The 20,848-nt window shown below is 39.2% G+C and overlaps 1 protein-coding gene across 1 annotated transcript in view; it reads right to left on the reverse strand.

The window, feature by feature from the left end:
• Nucleotides 1–9,533: 9,533 nt before the first annotated feature.
• ctnna2 (catenin (cadherin-associated protein), alpha 2) overlaps nt 9,534–20,848 on the reverse strand; it is a 279,750-nt gene continuing 268,435 nt past the window's right edge. The window contains exons 17-18 of the mRNA XM_029429381.1: nt 12,640–12,774; nt 9,534–10,666 (exon numbers count right to left, since the gene is read on the reverse strand). Coding sequence (XP_029285241.1) covers nt 10,379–10,666; nt 12,640–12,774 — 423 coding nt within the window. The 3' untranslated portion in view covers nt 9,534–10,378. The remainder of the gene's footprint in view (nt 10,667–12,639; nt 12,775–20,848) is intronic.

Consider the following 20,848-nt stretch of genomic DNA (forward strand, 5'->3'; position numbering starts at 1 on the left):
TTCTACTTCCTGTCACGTTACGATTTGAGTTCCAAACAAATTTCCTGAAAAAGAAATGTAGATATATAAATACATGCAGCTCAAACTCCTTCTTTAAAGAGGAAAACAATGATGTAAAATGAACAATAACAACGAATGAAATGTTGGATTATAAAAAGTTAACAGATTAAATAGCAAACAGTTACTTAATTTAAAGGCAGGACTCACTCAAATTAAAGAGATTTAAAACATATAGCTCTTTAGTTTCTGAATTTTAGCTTCTTTCTAAAAGCTATTTTTTCTTTTCATTTCTTCAGCTGTACTTTGTGTTAGTGCTATTTAGCAAATGTAAACATGCTAACACACTAAAGATGATTTACATATAAACATTATGTTCGCTAAACATAAGTTTGTTACCAGCATTGTCATGTGTACATGAGTACAGTCTCACAGAACTGTGTGGCTGTGGTTACAATGCGCTTATGTACCTATTTTTCATTGTAATTGTGACTGTATTTAAGCGGCGTAGACATTCAATGTCCCCCATTCCATCGCCTCAAGCCTCACGCGGCACTAACACTCTCCAGAATGGTTTTCAAAATGTGAATCCTTCCCTGAGCAGAAAAACTCTCATTATTTGATGAAACATTAAAAGTGGTTTTATGTAATAGTTTGATTTATATTAGTAGTTTCTGTGTTTTACTGTTACAGCTGTACAACCCATTAAAAGCTGCTGACCCGGCAAAGAAATGTTTAAATGTTCATCAGTGAAACACTTCTTATCCACGCTTTAACCTCTGCGAAAGCACATCGCTCCTCATGGGTAAATATGGACTCCAGCAAATGAGCACGTGTCCACTCTCTTTGAAAGCTAATGTTAATAGTAGCTATATAGTTAATAGTTGTAGGGACGATAATAGTTGGTGATGGAAGGAAATAACTCGTCCACATCCTTCTTGTGTGATACAGTTTTCTTTCTGATTGGCCGAGGCTCAGGCTCAGTAGAGGTCACTTACTCTTTCCTCATTCAATTAAAGACAGGCATAAATCAAGCTGTTTCTCCAGCCATTTTGGGCGACTGCTGACCACTTTATTATGACCTTGTTCAAATTTGCAAAGGGTATTTTTCTCTTTGCCACTCTATCCCTTGCTCTGTGTAATTTAAATGGTGACAGCTTCGGCTCATTAAGGTACCATCTGGTGAAAAGCAAAATGAAAGAAGCAAGCGCTCAATAGAGTGCGGACCTCCAACAGGGCCTGATAATCTTCTCAGCTGCTATTCTCACATTCAACAATGTACTGCAGAAATTACAAGTTGTTATATAAAATAATGCAACGTCAGTCCTGATGATGGTACAATGGGTCAGGGGTCATTAAAATCTATACATTTATTTTTCGTGACTTCTTGACCATGACTTCTTGCTCAAGTTTCAAAATGTCCCAACATTCGGCTCTCCTCAGGGATGAAATATATATATGTGTGTGCTGCTCTCACTCGTTTTCGTACCACACATACAGTAATACTTTGTTATCACAAAGTATTGTAGCAGCAGCATTTGACAGAACTTAAAGTTCGACACACAGCGGCACAAGTTGTAATGCTGGGGCTAAAACACTCAAGAAGTGGTGCTAATTAAAACTAATGAGCTGCATCAGATGTCCGCGTAGCAGTCATGTACTGTAAAACACTGATACCATCAACTTTTATCACTGCTTAACGTAACATTATTTCAGATCAGTAATGTTTCTTCATCATAACCTTGTTGAGATCCAGAACCCTCTGGACGAAACAAAGCACATAACTGAGCACACAGCTCAAAAATACTTACAGTGTCATTTCACCTTAAACTCAAGTGGCCTATTTAACAATCATTTAATCTACTTAACTAATGTTCTAGTTAATAATGTTAGGTGAGTATTATGCTGGAAGGAAATGATCTTTAATCCATTTAATATCTTGTCAAGAGTTAGATAAGAAGACTCTCATACCTGTAGACTAAATACGATGCTATAGCTAGCAGCTTAATAGCTTAGCTTAGCACAGATATGAGAAACAGGGGGAAACACCTCACTGTGTCCAAAGGTAGAACAAAAATCTACCTAAAATTGCGTCTCAAGCTCATTAAGTAACTTGTATCTCATTTGCTGCCAACAGTTTTATATTTAATGGACACACATACATACTGAGCTTTTAGACCCATTTTAGTAGGTTGTATCTTAAGAACTAAGATACAAAAATAGACTCAAACTTTTCCTCTTCAATCAAAACTCCCTGCGAAACCCGACACTGGTGCCATGTGTAAGTTGTTGATGCTGTAACAGGGCAATGACACCTGTGGCCTCCGGATGCTCTTTGGATGAAAGAAGTTGCTAACTTAACCAGGGATCGCACCTTTGATTTTAATTTACTGCTGCTTTTTCTGTAGATGTGCTGCTGATATGAACATATGTGGCTGACCAGAAACAACAGGGACATAAAATGAGGCTGAAGCAGATTATTGTTATGCTGTGAGTCATCAGTGATACAGTAAACTGCCTAAATGTTTGAACTAAATAAGATATTAAAGAGTTGGTCAAAACAAGTGCAAAGGAAAATAAGTTATGAATTCTTGAGTATGTGACTGAACAAAGTTTAACTGCATACAAATAGACTTTTTACAGTTCATTCATAATTAAGAATACACTTTACCTTCATATAATGATATAAACTTGATATTGAATAAAATAAAAACAAACAAGTGGTCAAGTTATTTATCCTATCTCTGTAAGTAGTAATCCAACACACCCCACATGCACATCGGTGTTGCAGGACTGTTAAGCTTCTTTAAACCTGTTTTTCAAAAGGTGTGAAAGGAAGGTATCGCCACCCACCTCAACACTTGTCCCTAATGGGACGCCACTTAGGGCCACGCACCCCTCACTCACACTGCCCCTGTCTCACCCTCCTCTTTCACTGACAAGAATGAAACTGGCAAAATAACAGCCCCCATCCTCAAACTGTCCATCACTCTAAAGGTCAACACAAGACGATGTCCTGGTCCCCTTCCTTACACTGTTCATTACACTTGGAGACAGCACTGTGCCCCCCCCTCCCCCTCCCCCTCCCTCCCACACACTGTCCATCACTGCCATCCAGGTGAGAAGGTAATTGGGGTGGTTCTGCCCGAGAACGTCAGCGTCCTCTGAAAGCATCCAGAGTGCACATGTACCGGCCAGCATCCAGTAGTTTGGTTGTCCAACATACATCGTCATTGTAAAAGCTTTTGCGCTGGCTGAACTCTGCAATGGTTTCCATTAACTGGCTTTAATTTGCATACCAGACCCACATGTAAAATAAAATCGGTAACACTACTAATAACCATCATTAATAAAAGGTCAATTGATAGTTAATTAAAGTGGATTGTTATTTTATTGTTAACAGATAATACAAAGATAATAATGTTTGTAAAGTTATTAGTAATGGTATAATTTATGTTATTTTAACAGTTTATTGTGGCACACACGCATTGGAACATTTTATATCTTATATTGGGTATTTGTTAATGAAAATATTTACTTTTAAGAAATTGTTTGTAAAACATATCATAGATGGTTAACACTTTGTTAATAGTTAATAATTGTTTTTTAAACCATCTATAAACATTATTTGGATTGCTATTTTAAAGTTGTAACTAATGATTATAATACCTGGTTAAATACAATAAATAATAAATAAAATATGTATTTAAACAAATTAATAAATACATTGTAAAGTACCAATAAACATTATTTAAAAATAAAGTTAATACTCTGTCAATGGTTAACTATAGTTCCGTTAACCATCTATAAGCATTATGTCTAAAGATGGTTTACAAATGATTTGGTATCATTAAACACATAATATATTAATATAATATAAACACATTAATATAGTATATACAATGTTATAATGTCCATCCATCCATCCATCGTCTACCGCTTATCCGGGATCGGGTCGCGGGGGCAGCAGCTCCAGTTATAGTTATAATGTGTGCAACAATAATAAATTGTTAATAAATAGTTTATTAATGTAATCAGAATGTAATTGTTAAGGCCTCTTATCAGCTATGATTCAATATATAATTTGTAAACTAATTGTTTTATGTTACACAAACTTACTAAAACAAAAATAGTTTTAGCATTACTATTAAGTTACCTTATGATAAACAAATGAAGGATTGACAGTAAATTGGGATCACGGTACGGTTTAAAACACACGACAGGCAGGTAGTAATAACGATAAACAAGCTTTAATAACCAAAGCTAAATACAAAACACAGGTATAAAACTAAAGTGAAGGACAAAACACAGAAGGAACGACCACACCAGCAGACGACATGGACTTTACTATATAAAACAGGAAACAGAAATCCTAAAATCCAGGATCATGACAAAAATAACTATTAACTTAAGTTGAATCAACTATCAATTTACCATTTATTAATGATGGTTATTATAAAGTGTTACCGTAAAATCATACAACACAGAGCTTCTTTCAACATGACTGAGAGGCTTCGTGCAAATCAAGTTTGTGTTTACTCTCCACACATCAGATGTAACTTCCAGCATTTCTCTGACATTTCCTTTATTATGAAATGGATCTGTGGAGATATGTAGGAGGACTATACGAAAGTGATGGAGTGTTACGTCAGGTGGATCAAGGAGAAACGTCTGCACAACAATGCTAGTAAGATGAAAGACCGTCTGATGTATTTCCAAAAGGACATAAAAACAAAGAAATGAGTAATCTTATACAATCCTTCACGTATGTGTGAATATATACAATATATCCAGCCCAGTATCCCTGGGTTCATATTGGACGATTTAAGTCCAGTGCCAATGCAGGAAGGAGCGTGCTCCAGCAAAGTCAGGATGTGGAGGCAGGTTAGTGTGGTGGATGGGTGTCTACAGTGGTTTATCTGACTTTCATGCCTGAGACTGCAGCTTGCATTCTGCCACAAAGCAACTGTTTACCGTTTAAAAGCAAAGAGAAAGAAATCCAAGTAATCTGAACCAATTGTTTTAGTTGCATCACTCTAACCACATCTTTACCACAGTTTACGTGCCGTAACCTAAATCCTTCCCAAACAAGTTGCTTTGTGCAGATATTGTAAAAAGAGAGATTGCTCAATGATTAAATGTGGTGTTTTGTAAAATAGTAGGATAACAACTTTCTGTTGAGCAATATGGTTGATATATCAACATCAAACTTAATTTGGCTGATCTCACAAGAATCCGAGTGAACCCTGTGTTCCCTCAGCTTGTAGTCGCACTCTCACTAGCAACCTGCTCTCAACTGCATTTTCCCCAAACAAATTACTATTTGGAGGCCTTAAAGTGAAGAGTCTACAGTATTTGCATGATTTTATGCAAAACTAAAAGGTGCAAGAATGTTTTATGAATATGTCCTGATTACAGCAGAATTTAAAGTTTGACTGTGTCAGCAATAAGAACAACACGATGTGCAAATCCGAGGTGCTGTACTCAAAGATACGGTTGCTGATTGTTTTGTAAATAGTAAAACATATATTACGGTTTGTCTTTTATTTCCGTTGTGTTTAATTCACTGAATTGTCAATAAAAGCAACAGAAGCCAGAATTGAACCCTCTGTCGGAGTGACAACTGCTTCACAACAGTTATGAGACAGAAATCAAAGTTACAAATGTGTCTTTTGAATAAGCAGTGTGAACCATTAGCAACTACACGAACAAGCTAGTTTACAGTTAGCTAACTCAATTATCTCTCACTGACCGTTAGAAAGCTTCTATCTCAGATAGCTTGTTCTCTCCTTTATTAAATGAAATAATGTACAACCACGAGACCAAAAGAACAGGGGGAGTAAACGGCCCGGCACCGAGTAAAAAGAAAGAAGCTCGGGGAGCCGTTGTGACTGATTAGCACTAGGACATTCTCAGATGGCTGATGTATTAGCGGTTAGCTCGCCAGTTGCAAGAGTTCACTACTAGCCCATGTCCTCCCTACATCATTGAACTTGTAGGAAGATTGGAGGAATTTTGCTGTGTCATTGTGACAGGAGCTACATTTTTTCTCAGCTGTAAGTTTCTGAGTGTCTGACAGTGGAACGTTTTCATATTCTCTGAGAGATAGAGACATTGTGCTCGGGAAATAACCAAATTATCGACCGTCTACCAGGATCACATTTTTGCTTACATTTTTTGGCTGTGCCTCCAAAAAACATTTGAATCCTCCCAGTCTGTATCTTAATAATAATAATAATAATAATAATGCATTTAATTTATAAAGCACTTTTCAAGGTACCGGTACACATCTTTGTGTACCTTGAAAAGCGCTATCATCAATGTAAAGCGTCTTTGCTTTGCAATAAAGAAACATTTCATACAAGCATACAAACAAACATACATACAAAGTAGTACACACAAGAAGCAAACAACCTTCAGATTGAAAAACAGAGAATAAGTCGGGCGGAGGAGTCTGAATCTGGGCAGACACTCTGAAATGCCATGCCACTTGACCTCCTCAAACGATTTAAGGAGTTGGAGTTGAAGGAAGCATGCTAGAATTACTGGCACAAGGAGATGTGTGTGTGTGTGTGTGTGTTACCCAGACTTTTGCAGAGCATATCCAAGCATCCAGAAGAGACCATGACATTTCGTGACTTTCCCCAGCTGTCGGTTTTCTTGGAGAAAATTAGGTTTGACCGTTTCCTGAAAGAACAGAATACATATAAAGGCAACACCTGATGTTTCATTTCATATCCCCCCCCCCCATAACTGACTGCAATGCATTTGTAGTTGTTATGTGTCAAGGGTTTAAAACTGAAGTTATATTTCCACTGCAAAATAACTACGATATATTCCAAATATAATATAATATGTAAGAGAATCCAAATAAAAGAGAAAATCTGTGCGTCTACTGAGCCTCATTTAGAACTGAGGACACTTCAGCTGTCTCTCCAAGCATTATGTTTCTATTCAGTTGATAACCTTTCTGACCTTTGAATAGGTAAAAGAGACACTCAACTATGAATCAGGTCAAAGCGGACTCAGGGATTGAAAGATATTTTATTGTCATTATGCAACATAGGGTTGCACAACGAAATGCAGTTGTAGCCTAGTCCATTGTGCTACACAAGAAAAACCTGACATAACAGAACAGTGCACAAACAGGAGTAGCAGGGCCTTTCTGAAGTGCATTTTTTAAAATTTGCAACAGGTGGAATGTAAACAAACAAAAATAATGTTAAATTCTCTGAGTAGATAATATGGCCTGCATCTTTAACATTAAAAAACTTGACATCAGGGAAAGATTGTCCATCAACTTTGATGTTTGCGCACCAAGCATCATTGATGTGAACAGAGAGTCCGCCTCCTCACGTCCCACTGGAGTCCTGCCCTCTGTCCGGAGGTCCGCCCCTCAAGTGCAACAGCTTCATCTGGGTAGCCACGATGGAGCTCAACAGTTGTGTTGCTGGGTTAGCCATAGTCTTATTTTCCTGCGACCGGACATCAGCTAGAAGCAGGCTGGGTAGTGGAGTAGCCTAAGGTCCTAGCTGGGTTAGCTTACAGTTGCTCCACTATCGACTGTCTTCCCTCTCCTCCATGGCGGTCATTCCGCCTTCGGTAGAGTTTGGTCGGGAGATCTGGTACACTGGCTGGCTGGTTGGAAGATGACTTGGCCGAATGATCGTCTTAAGGTCAGCTGCACTTAATCCAATCACCACGCTTCCTTGATGTTGATGAATGAATCGCTGATATTCAGTAAAAAAAGGAGTTACTAGCCCCTGCATCTACATGCAGCCATAGCAATCAAGTCCACATTCATTTTTATGTCAGAAGGCATCTGACATCAGGGACCAAAAGCCAAAAAACATATTGCAGCAGCTGGTTGTATCCTGTTCATCACCATTCAGGGGACATTTTATAGTTGGAGGGAGGTTTGTTTAACTAGATTAGAACTCTGTTTTAATCCTTTTAATACAGCACATGAAGGAATCTCCAGTATGCATTTCTGCAAACCATCATTATTTCTTTTAGATCATTTCTTTTTAATTTTCAAAGAGATCACGTTGTCAGCCATCATGTCATGTTTATTTATTTGGACAGTAGCGATGGCTACACACAGAGATGATTCTAGTTAGACAGCACCACAGCCAGGAATGAATCCCTCAATTAAACTGGACTGTGCTACAACTCCTCTCCTGATGCACGGGTGCTTGATGCATTTAGTCTTTAATAACCATTAGCAGTACAATGTGGAAACATAAAGAGCCCTAATCATTATCAGTGACTACATTGCTGAATTATCTAAACTAGTGTCCCGTGAAACGTTATTGGGACAATTGTGGTTGTCGATGCTTTTGATTTGATTCACGAGGGATCAAGGTCGTGTTAAGCAATCAATTGATTTACTCTTCCTGTTTTAATGGCAGGGTGTGCCAGTGATGCCCGTTGGGGCTTGATAGAGCTGCTCTCTAATAGGAATACATTGTACCCTCTCTTAAAATGAATTAATTCACTGGAAGGGAGGTTGCAGCCAGGTCTCTGTGGTTTCCCAAAGAACAGACAAGCTATACAAACTTCACATTTGTAGTATCCGCAATGATTTTTCTCTGCCTTTAGAGATCTCTTTTACATTCAGAGCTCAGAGTGTCCTGGGGTTTCTTGCCTTGCTGACTGGCGATGTGTCAGGAGTCCCAGCTATCTAACTTCTGTTCCTCTTTCCCCACCCCGCCTTTCTTTCCCTCAACAACTCAGCGGGCTTAAAAGAGATTGACAGGACTTCAGTGGTCAATATCGATTTATATCCCTTGACACGGAGTCAGCAGTTAACTTTGAAACCATGAGAAATGGATACAGCTTTACCTGTTCATTAGATGGATGGCAATCTAAAATAATAACATGGCTAAGAGTTTGCTTTGAGCTAAATGTTAATGTAAACATGATGATATGCTGACATGACGATGTTTGATAGCGTTAGATAGAATCTCCAAAGTTTTTACAATTCATTCCGAGGGGAACATAAATGTGTGCACCTAAGTTTCATGGCAATACATTCAACGGTTGTTGAAACATTTTACTAAAAACAAAAAAAGTCAACCTCATGCAGGTGCAAGAGGAGAAGTCAGGGGATCACCAAACTTAGTAAGATATATCATCTGGGAACCATGAATGTTTGTGCCAATACATTAAGTAGATGTTGACATATTTCACTTTAAGTGGAAACTTTAAAGTTGCTGGTGGTTTTATGCCAGTTTGAAAAGTATAGCAGACTGTCTAAGTGGAGGACCTGGTAAAATATCACAAAGATAGCAGAAACAGTGCTGACCGAAGACCAATTATCTGAAGTCAGTGAAGTAATGGGACTTGACCTGTGACCCTGAATCAATATGCCTATTCTTGTAAGCTTTTAGTACAAATAGATTTCCTTTCCTCTTCTGGAATCTTTTTATCTGCAGGTCTTGCATGTCAATCTCTAATGATTATGTCAGATCCTCACAGATTGGTAGCTACTGCTGCAAATGTGACGGTAAGAAAGACACGTGAAGCCTTGAGGGTCGGGTTGAGGGATTTATTAGAGAAGGGTGAATATAAAGGTACCGTATGCAGGGATTTCTATTCTCTGAGCAAACCACAACTAGTCAAACCTCTCCGTCTATATTTATACGCTACACAACTTCCAATCAAGGTCATCATAGTTAGTGATGTAATAATTAAATAAATTGAATTTAAAAAGGCAATACAATAGACCATAAGTGTGCTTTGGAAAAAAACACAATATGGATTATTATTATAATCATCAGGAACAAGGAAACTACTTGGATGCCAACACTTCCAGGTATCTTAAACATAAATTATTCCTAGCACTACAGGTTACATTCAAATTGAAATAAAATAACAAGAGGGAGCATACCAACATTGACATATTCAATAATAGAATAACTCCTCTACTGAACCATTCAGGATATCCATTCAGACAGTTTAAATGTGTATACAAGCAGCCAGTCAGTAGCACGTTAAAGATATAGCTAGAATATCAACTGCCACACATTTTTTAAATGCCACTCTTCCTCCTCTGATATGTTTTTTTTCTTTGTTTGTTTCTTTTTTTTTTTACTCCCATAGTTTGTGTCACATTTTGGCTCTCACATATTAAGCTACATTAAGATCGATAAATAGTGTTGGGTGTGTGCTGGCTGCCTACGAGCCATGAGGCCCGCGGTGTTCGCAGGAGCCGTAGTGTGGCAGTTTAATATGTACTGTAGTCCTCCTGAAGTGTCACCAAGCACACACAGGGCAAACAGAGGTGGGTTAACACAATGTAAAAAGGGACTTTTTCTTCAACTTGTCACCGTCATGTTTTCTTGGTTTTCTTGGGTAAGCATGACTTTTTCTTTTTTTCTTAGAAGGAGTCCATGGCCTTGAATTCGCTGAGGGCCTGGACAGGGGAGATGTGTTTCTTCTGAGAGCCTCGTCGCACTCGTGTCTGGCACTCCTCGGGCTTCTCCCTTTTTACCAGAGGCTTCTTCTCGGGGGCCTTCATGCGCCAAGAGACCACGGGTGAGTTGACAGCCGCTGTGCCGTACACCTTCTGGTACTTGGTGGAGGCTACATAAGACGCCTTTACAGTCAGCACCACTGCGTTCATTAGGTTCTTGGCTGCTTGGATCAGGGAAGTGGCACTATCCAGCTACAGGAGGGCAAAGAGAGTTGGAGGGGAAAGAGAGAGAGAAACACTAAGGGTCAAAAAGTCAATGTGTCTGTAAAGAGAAAAAGTTCAACGACTTTCAAGCACTCAACGAGAACATATTAGCGACACCCGATACCTAGGAGGTCTGTGCCGCAACTGGCAATTAAGCAGATTAGAAACGTGGCCTTAGCTATGTGACATCTTATTTTAGCAGTTCTTAATGAGCAGAGGCAGGGGTCAGGTGTACCTCTGTTTCCGTCTGTTTTGTTTGGCTGACATTTAAGGGTCGGCGGACAGTGGGCCGCCTCCTACCCCACACTGAGACGAGTGCTTATTTAATGAGTGTGGCGTCCAGCTGGCCACCATGAAAAGGTTAAAATCTCAGCATGCATGCTTGCATATCTCATGTGAGACACATTATAATAAAGTCCTGAGAAATCATGAAGAACTGTATCAACCCAAGCAAAGATTAAAGTCAAGTCTGATTTTAATTTGAGCAAGGCAGTAAATAGTGAAGTTCTTTACAGACAAAACAGTAGGAATGCACAATCCCCCATTTTTCATCTTGATAGAAAATACTCTGTGGATCAGAGTACTCTACTGCACGTCTGTCTGCCAGTCTGGGAGAGAGATGCCTCCTCTGTTGCTCTTCCTGAGTTTATCCCCTTTTTTCCCTGACTGAGTTTGTTCTGTGGAGTTTTGATTGATTGTATTTATGGATTATCAGACAAAGAAACTAAAAATATACAAAGGACAACATGTTAAAGAGAAAACACCCAAAAATCACAACGAAGACTTTCAACATAAACATCTAAACAAAAACAATCATGAAATCCAAAAACAAAACAACTCCCACAAAAGAAATTGCAAATGTCACTACAAATCTGCAATATAGTAATATTGAGCAGCATAGCCATTGATATTATTGTACATATGCAGAAGCTTCTGTTGCACTCTGAGCTGTACTGGCAGCAGTCCCACCCTTCTGAATTCATCACTGCCAACATTTGAGTTTGAGGCATTTAATAAATACAAAATAATATTATTTTGCATTACCTGCAGTTTGTTCCTTATCTATATTGACGGTCTACAGATAGAATACATTATATGCTGTTAAGATTGTAAAAACCCTCTAAGGCAAAGTTGTGAATTTGTGCTATATACATTAAATATAAATGGACTTGATTCCCACTCTGCTTGATAATGTCGGTATGTGCACACACAGTAATGAGGTTTATTTGAAGCTGGCGTGTCAATAATCAATATAAATAAGCTTTAAAGCTAATTACAGTTCAGCACATGCTTATGTTGATGATTCAGAATAAACTGTCTTCTAACGAAAGACCACTTTAGAAGGTAAAAAAAAACATTTCACATCTACGTGACTGCTGCTTGAAAACACTGTGTGTGGATTAAACTCATTTCCTGTCATTTAAACCGAAGAGTATTTATTAGATTCGTAAAAAGATTAAATCTTTCCATATCATAAACTATCAGCTTTTCATGAGGATTTCTTATATTTTACCAAAAGTATTAAAGATGTATATCAGACAGTTGAAAAGGATATTTCTGGTCAAACTAATCAATATTTTTTAATTAAAACTGAAAGCTTTAAAATGGAGAATATGCCACAAATGTAATAGTTCAGTTAAATGTCAAATGCAAGCATTATGAGATAATTGACTGATTTTAGTTTGACCAGGGATAATAGGGTTCACAAGGCATGAAAAATACAAATGGAAAAAAGCCTGCGGTGCATCTTTCTGGTATTATTAGATGATAATCGGTCTGAAATAATTGCACCAGTCTTATTCTGTGTGAGCCTTCATCTGGTTTTTCAAGCTTCATCGTGACCTTGTGCTAAAAGGTTTGCCCACCTAGTTCAGAACATAAGAAAAGTCTTAAATTGACCAAGTCTACTGATAACAGCGTTAGCGGGCTGGCCACGTGCTGTTCTGTATGGACAGACTTACCCCGGACACGATGAGCTCTCCACCCAGATTCTGAACCTCAGCTTTCACCTTACTGCAGATATTGAGCTGATGACAGTACAGGGCAATTCTCTGCAGGTAGGCCAGCAGATCCTGCTTGCACGCTGAATCAGGGCACTGAAAGCACAAAGAAACACATTGTCACAACACAGGAGGAACAAAGCCATAATATTGTAAGTGAGCATTGTTTTTTTATAGAGAAGCTGAAAGTGGATTTATACACTTCCAAGGCCTCTGCAGATATTTGTGTTAAATCACTCTGACGTTTAGTGTTGCGTTTTGACAGCAGGTCGTACAAATATGATTAATGCACGATTTTGGGAGATTGAGGCACAATTAGATGCTGTTTAATGAGTGGCCTCGTGGTGACAGTTTGGAGCACATCTGGCCTGAACATCAACATTATTTGCATGACATTAAAGCAACAGTTCACCCCAAAATCTAAAATACATATTTGTCCTCTTACCTGCAGTGCTATTTATCAATCTAGATGGTGTGAGTTGCCCAGTGTTGAAGATATTAGCCGGATAGATGTATTCTCTCTACTATATTGGAATATATTGGAACTAGATGGTGCTAACCTGGTTAATCCAGATAATCCACAAACCTTGTTGTGAGCAGTTTCATGTCGGAACTATTTTCATTCTACCGTATCACTGCGCAGAAGGAAGTTTGCATCTAGTCATGGATGAGAGGCTTTCCTGAGCCTCCCGAGCTCACCTTAGATAGCTGACGTTACGGCTCAGTTGAGGAGTTAATGTTTACATCTTGTGCCATCACAAGCACGAGCCTCTGGGCCATGAGTAGATGCACACTTCCACAAACAAAGCACCATCTAGTTCCATTATATTCAAGCGAAAGCAAACAATTCTACCAGCAATGTCTGGCTCAGGTTTGCCCTGGATCAGCCCCTAGTTATGCTGCTATAGGCTTAGACTGCCGGGGGACACCTCCCTGCTCTCTTCCTTCTCTTCCTCTCTCCTCCCCTCCCTCTCTTCTTCTCCCTCTCTATCTGTATGCATTTATGTAAATGTATGTTACTAACTCATCATCCGGGGTATCATCCCCGGAGTTTCTGTCTCTCATGTGGCAGGTTGCCACTGATAAAGTTTACGTCAGGATCAGGAATCGTGGCTGCGCCTGCTGCCCTGGTCCTGCTGGACACCGGGAAGACTTTTTGACATTTTCCTGGATTCATCCAAACTTTCTCTTTTTCAACACAACATCATTCTCTGTCAAATGTTGTATTTGTACTATGTTGTTTATCCTGTACACACAACATCTATTGCACGTCTGTCCATCCTGGGGGAGGGATCCCTCCTCAGTTGCTCTCCCTGAGGTTTCTTCCATTTTTCCCCTTTAATTATGGGGTTTCTTTTAGGAAGTTTTTCCTTGTGCGATGCGAGGGTCTAAGGACAGAGGGTGTCGTAACCTGTACAGTCTGTAAAGCACACTGAGACAAATGTATAATGTGTGATATTGGGCTATATAAATATATTTGATTTGATTTGATTTGAATGTCTCCAACACTTGGCATAAATGTGTATTTTTTGATTTTGGGATGAACTGTCCCTTTAAGGGATTATGACACACGTCCTATTTACATGCCATTGCTGTCAAACACGTTTGTTACATACTGACATAGACTTGTTTACGCTTTCACTACTTTCTATGTAACAGACACTCAATCATTTACTCTACAGTGAACAGTACGTTGAGATTTAGGACAGTCATGACAAGGATCAGATGGTAACAAAGATGTAATTGAGATGTCTTTTCTGTTTGCATGTCTACGGTCAAATGTTTTCTCAATTTGAGCTCCATGGCCACACTGTCTGGATGTTCATGATGGTATGCTGTGAAATGCTGTAATGCTGGTTAATCCAAGAAGCCCATGCTTTGTTTTAGATTAAAACTGGATCATCTGTGATGAACAAAGAGCCAATGGTAAGCTATCTGAAATAAAGGATATATAATTATATCATGACAAGAAATAAAGCCATCAAGGAAACAGATTTGTCACTGAGCCAAAGAATTTGGAGGAATAAAAGGTTCTTGGCCTTATTTCAGGCATTATTGGCAACATCTAAAGCTGGTTATTACAGAACTACCATCTGGTTTTAAATGGTGTATGTTTTTCCCAAATAGGTTTGAGATGAGAATTCTCAACCAAATTGGATTGTTTTAGGAATCAAGGTCTCTGATGTTTCAGTCCTAACCCAAACAGAACAGGCTCCAGCATGTTGTGTCGCTAATTACATTTCTCCGCACTGAGCCTAGAAGATGTTGTTCAACATTCAATTTTCAATGGGGGTTCGTTGCAAGCTTGAGTATCAAAGACAAGTCGAGTGACAAACTTATTCACTTCTTCTCTCAATAAGAAAACAGATCCATCAAACAATGAACGGACATAATGCTACGTTCTGACCTGGTCCTGCAGTGGAAAAAACAACAACAGGGAATACGAGGACAGCCTCCTCAGGTCTCCTACTATCACACAGTTTGCCCCTATTATTCTATCTGAAAGCCTTCCAGGAGTCAGCTATGGCCCACTAAGCTCCCTGTGGGTTAAGAACACTGCATCAGCTGCTTAAACACTGTGAGCATCATTTTGTAGCAACACCTTTCTTCTTGCCATTAATATTAAACGCTCCTAACTAGGACATTCAGCAGCACAGTGTGGGGAAATGCACAGCTCATTTCCTTGTCTTGTGGGCTCGGGCAGAGGGGGATTGCAAGTTAAACATCGAGCTGTGATATGAATATATCCCCTCAAGGACTTTCAGCTTTCATGGCTGCCCGTCTTCTCTCCTTCTCTACGAGAAAAGGCCACTTGTGCTAAGACAAATAGTGTTTTGGCCACAAGTGCCTTTTAGTAATGGTCACAAGTAGCGAGTAAAACACAGTCTGAAATTAAATGTTTGTTTCTCCAATATAATTGCAAAGAGCAATACAGGGCATGAGTTATGTTTATAGTTATGGCCCCTTTCAGAGCACACTTTGAATAACACAGTAAATAGGCCCAACGCTGCCACCAGCATCAAGCTTCCACTCAGTCAGTGGCACTGAATTCAGACTGGGGTGAAGCTACCAGCTCATAGAGCAGCCAGTGAGGCAGAGGGAAGCTTCTCCCTGGGCATTATCACTGCACCGCCAGTCCTGGCTGGCATCACTGCTAACTGCACTTCACACTGCTGGCGTACAAAGACACACAGACCGACACGCTGCTGCCGCAGGCAAGTTTGATGCAGACATGACACAATTGTTCCCTATTGTCCTGTTGACTAATAGTCCATTTCTTCCACAGATTCCCTGTTGATGTAAATAAACTATATGGCCCATTACTTTGCCAAGCCCTTTGAATATCTCTCTCTCTCTCTCTCTCTCTCTCACTCTCTCTCTCTCTCTCTCTCTCTCTCTCTCTCTCTCTCTCTCTGTGTCCTTCATAGTGAAACAGCCTTCATGACAGACTAGTGTGGTTCACAGCTGGAATTTACTCAGCCTTTCTAAAACTCCCTCTAACCTCAGTGCTTCTCTCAGCATTTCAGTAATACAGTCCAGTCCAGTGGTGAAGAAACAGTTGAGATTTATTTTCTTTTTTTCTGCATAATTTGCCCCAAAATGAATGAAACGTGCTCACGATGGACAATTCAGGAGGATGATGTGAACTCTGGTGCCGAGATGAGGGCAACCCACTATCAGAGTGTGGCAGTCTGTCAAAACACAAGTTACACCTCACACTGATGCTGCATTTATAAGCAGGCGGAGACTGACCTTTCCTGAAGTGTAAAAGATAGTAAGTATTTATTTTCAATTTGACCTGTTTTGACGTTTCTCTGTAATTATGGCACTTCTCAATATAATTCTTAGATTGGTAGAAGGAGGAAATGAAGACAGAACGACAGGTTCAGATAGAGCATGTTACACACAGTTACACAATATGTCTTCTAGCTGACTGGACAAGTACAGTCTCTCTGATAGTGAGCCGTCATCTGTCAGTTACTTCTAGAAAGCTGGTCATCTTTCTATTTGCTCATCCAGTCTCGGGGATCTCCACCAAAGACTTCTAGTGCATACTGAAACCATTTATTATATTTAAGTAACTACCCAATGCACTTGTTCTCATTCTTCCTTCTAATATATTCCACAATTTGGCATTGAATCGGCATCTGGCAATAGAAAAAGGGACATGTATCACCATTAACTAAAATAACTAACAAAGGGACATGGTGTTCCCATTCATGTAAATCTTTCAAACATCCTATTCTATTTTAATCTGTAATCCGCCGTATTAGCATTACATCGGAAGCTGTTACTGCAACCTGTCATGTTGCAACATACAGATCAGTACACAGTCGGCGGGTGATGTAAGATCATGGAAATTAGATTTTCCTCTTCTCATGTTCTGAGGCATTAGTGTGAACAGCAAAAAGTAGCATTGTCATAATAGGTGTCAAACTGAAGGGAACATGTGGATGTTTAGGAATGCCTAAATGAACACGTGACTTAACTCAGACTTTTGTTTGTTGGCCACAAATTCTTTTTTTTAAAGAATTTGTAGAGCCCTAAAGAGTTGAACTCATCCAAGTTGCCGCCAAAAACAGGAAAGTAAATGTCATTTTTTTCATTTTCATTTCCTATATCACTTTATGGCAGTCTCAAATTTAGAGAGTTGCAGGGGGGGGGGGGGATGCCTGGAAGAGAGGTGAGGAAAAGATGTGACGAACAGATGCCCTAATTTTACATCAAAACATTTACTCACACACAAATATATGATACACATAGTTTTAGCTTGTGTGAAGCAGGCTTAACCTGCTTCAGAATCGTCACATTTATTAAGTTTTCTTATAAAAGTAAACCTATGATAGTTGTACCTGAAGCCATTAGTACATTGCAAACGGGGACCACTAATAGCTAATTTGGCACACCTTTAACTGTGCCAATTTGTATAACAAATATACAAAGAAATGGACATTGCCCACTACATTCATAGCAACATCCCCTAAAGCATGAAGGGAACTGTAATTTCCGAAACTTAGAGCAGGATTATTTACCAAATGGAAGTAAATTCTAAGAAAAATCCATTAATATGAACTTTTTTTCATGTTGCTCTTAGATTCTTTTGAAGTTAATGAGGCTGTGAATGTCCCAATGTTCCTTTATGCATTCATAAATGCTTATAACAATTTGTTATAGTCATGAGGAGGTAAGACAATGACTTTTAATAAATTACATTCCATTTAAAGCAGAGATAATCTTCAAAAACCTCTCAGAATAAACTAAAAGATGTACTTTAAGTTTTTCTTTAAAGGTTACAATTCTGACATACACGATTTTCCCTCGGCCACAGCATTGACAAACTGTTGGTTACTGAATCCTCTCTAGCTTTCCTTCCAAACGGTGCTTTTAGTTTTTAGTGGGAAGCCTTTTAATTACACATCAGTCACAGTTGGTTTCACTGCTGTCAGTAGAGGCGACAGGAGCTTTGCTCTTGTTGTTCTGCACTGAATGCGACAGGGCCTTTCGATGTGACAACTAAAGTGAAACCTGAAAGTCTGAATACTTAGCGTCAGACTTCCTGTGTTTAGCAGCATTTAGTAAACAATAACATGACACTTTCAGGCTATATAGGTCTTTTAACACTACTCAATGCTCAAAGAAAAGTATTCTTGACTATAAAGAAAGGCGATTTAAAACCACAGTTAAAGGATAAGGATGGACATGTTTTTCTTACTGACAACAAATCCCATGAATGAATGTATACCACTAACAAGTATTGCTTCATATCCTATGTAGCCACAGTCTAATACACCTTGTTCTAACATTGCTTCTGTAAATACTCACTAATGCATCCCCCAGTTTTAATCCGCGTCTAAAAATAGACGCCAGCAAGAACTGCATATTTATTCCTTTGTGAGGAATACTATATATTAAAAATAACCACATGAATGTACAAATATCAACAACGACCAGATGGCGCTGCAATCAAAAGCTGCCAGACTCACGCAGAGTGATGCATACTGTTACATGCCATTGCTGTTCCTAATGCTCAACAATCAATGCATGTCTCAGAATAGGTGTGCATCATGTTTGTGCAGCTGCCCTACTCCCTTCTTTTGTGCGTCTGTAGGAGGCACACTTAAAGAATGAAACAAAGTTAAAAAAATGGAGTGGGATAAATAGAGTAGGGGAAAAAAGGCATTTCTGGAGTGAAATGGGGTGAGTTGCCTCCAGGGGGGCTTTCTACTGTCAAGTGCTGTGCTTAAATGACTATGAAAGAGCTCGCAGTCCTTCTCCCCGTTCCACGCAGAATTGCCTTCCGCTTCACACTTGTTCATCAATAGGGCTGATGTGGAGTCATGGCGACAAGGTTTGCTACTTAAGGGACCTGTCTGAAAGCAGTGGAGCAGCCTTTATTCTTACTGTCAAGCCACAGTGCTCTCGACAAACACAGGTTACCTACCACAACGTGTGAATGCAGAATACTTGTCTTCTTTATACGGATCAGGACAAATAATTAAGTTATGTTCTTTGTTGTGTAATTACATTAAGATGCTTCATAAAAGCAAACTTTTGCTGTTTTAACTTTTAATAACTCATTCCATTCACTGAATAGCATGGCAAACAGATGCCCCAAATGCCTCTCATGAAAACACTTTTATAATAAATATATGTTGGAAATGAAAATGGCCTCAAGCCCCTCTGTATTTCCTGAACATAGCTCTGATGTCTCTGGAAGTGTAACAGAAGGCTTTGAATATTCAGTAAACACTGGTCTAGGAAGCATTTAAGTGAGAATTAAAAATGGAAAGCCACCTGCTCTTTTCATTACAGCAACTGTTGGTTTAGACACAGGCTCTGCCAGTGATTTGCCATGTGACAGATTCACTCCCACCTGAACCCTGTTAAACTCTGATCATCCTTTGGCAGTCTACGAGCCAGGAAATAGATACATAAGCACAAGTTCATGCTTATTTTGTCATTTCTGTCCCAGGTCCTGCTCTAATCAACATACACAAGCCCACTGGGACCTGCTTTCGGAGACAAATGTGGAAACACATGGAAACATGCAAAAATGTTTAGAAACAAGGTGCGTGCACATTAAAACTCTTGCTTTTCATCTCTCTGTTTATAATACTTCATAATGTAGTGCAACAGAGGAGCAGCACAGTGTGACATGAGGAGAACAGTGGCAGCATTGATGAAAGATGCCTTCTGGTCAATCATACAGCAGGAAGCAATGTCTCTGTGTGTACTTTAATCTAACCTTTACACGTTCATTTGATTATGAACGTTCAGTATGCAGAAGAGGATCACGGCAGCTAAATGAATGGGAAATGATAAACCAACTGCATGCTACATCCCCAGCAGTATTGGACTTACATTGCTCTGTATCTGCTGGCTGTGTAAATAAGCCACTGTTTGCTTTCACGTTTGCTATATCAACTTTTTTACTTTACGGTGGTTTTATATGTCAACGTTGTGATTACAGATTGTTGCACTGCTCCAAGGTGGCCAAAAAAAGACACCGAACAGGCTTATAAAACGATATTTTGAGAACTACGCAGCCTTTATTGAGGTATGATTCATCGAGTGCTTTTAAAAAAATCAATATTGCACATCTGTATTTATTTTTTATATAACAGAGAAATAGAGAAATTTCCTCTGCATCTTAAACCACACAATAACTTTAAGTATAGTCACTTTATAGTGGTTTGAAATGTGGCAGCTTTGTTGGTGATCATGTGTGCAGGCTTCATGCAAGTTTCAGGATTTAAGAAAAAGAGAGACTGTGATTCAAAATTCTGATGTGAGCTCCAACATTTCTTCAGCTCTGGAACGAGGCCCAGCGTGTGATACTGAAACCAACAATAATTATTCCAAGGGTTTGCTAGCTAACAGCAGTTGCAATTACAATGACAAAAGGCTTCCTTAATAAATCAGTGAGTCTTGTGCCTAAGTTTATCCTCACTGCTTATTAGAGACAGACAAAATGAAGAAGAACATTATGCATTACCTGGAGTGCTGCGTTCTGAAATACCTCCCACTTCATTTGCTGTATTCACACATACACAGCGTACACACCTATTTACTTTCACTCCCGTCTTCCCCTAGGCACAGCACTGATTGATTAGATATTGAAAATGGTCTGTCAGCGTGTTTTAGAGAAGTACTCATCTGATAATGAATG

This window comes from Cottoperca gobio, chromosome 1 (assembly GCF_900634415.1).
Source record: "Cottoperca gobio chromosome 1, fCotGob3.1, whole genome shotgun sequence".
In the NCBI taxonomy this organism is placed as follows: Eukaryota; Metazoa; Chordata; class Actinopteri; order Perciformes; family Bovichtidae; genus Cottoperca; species Cottoperca gobio.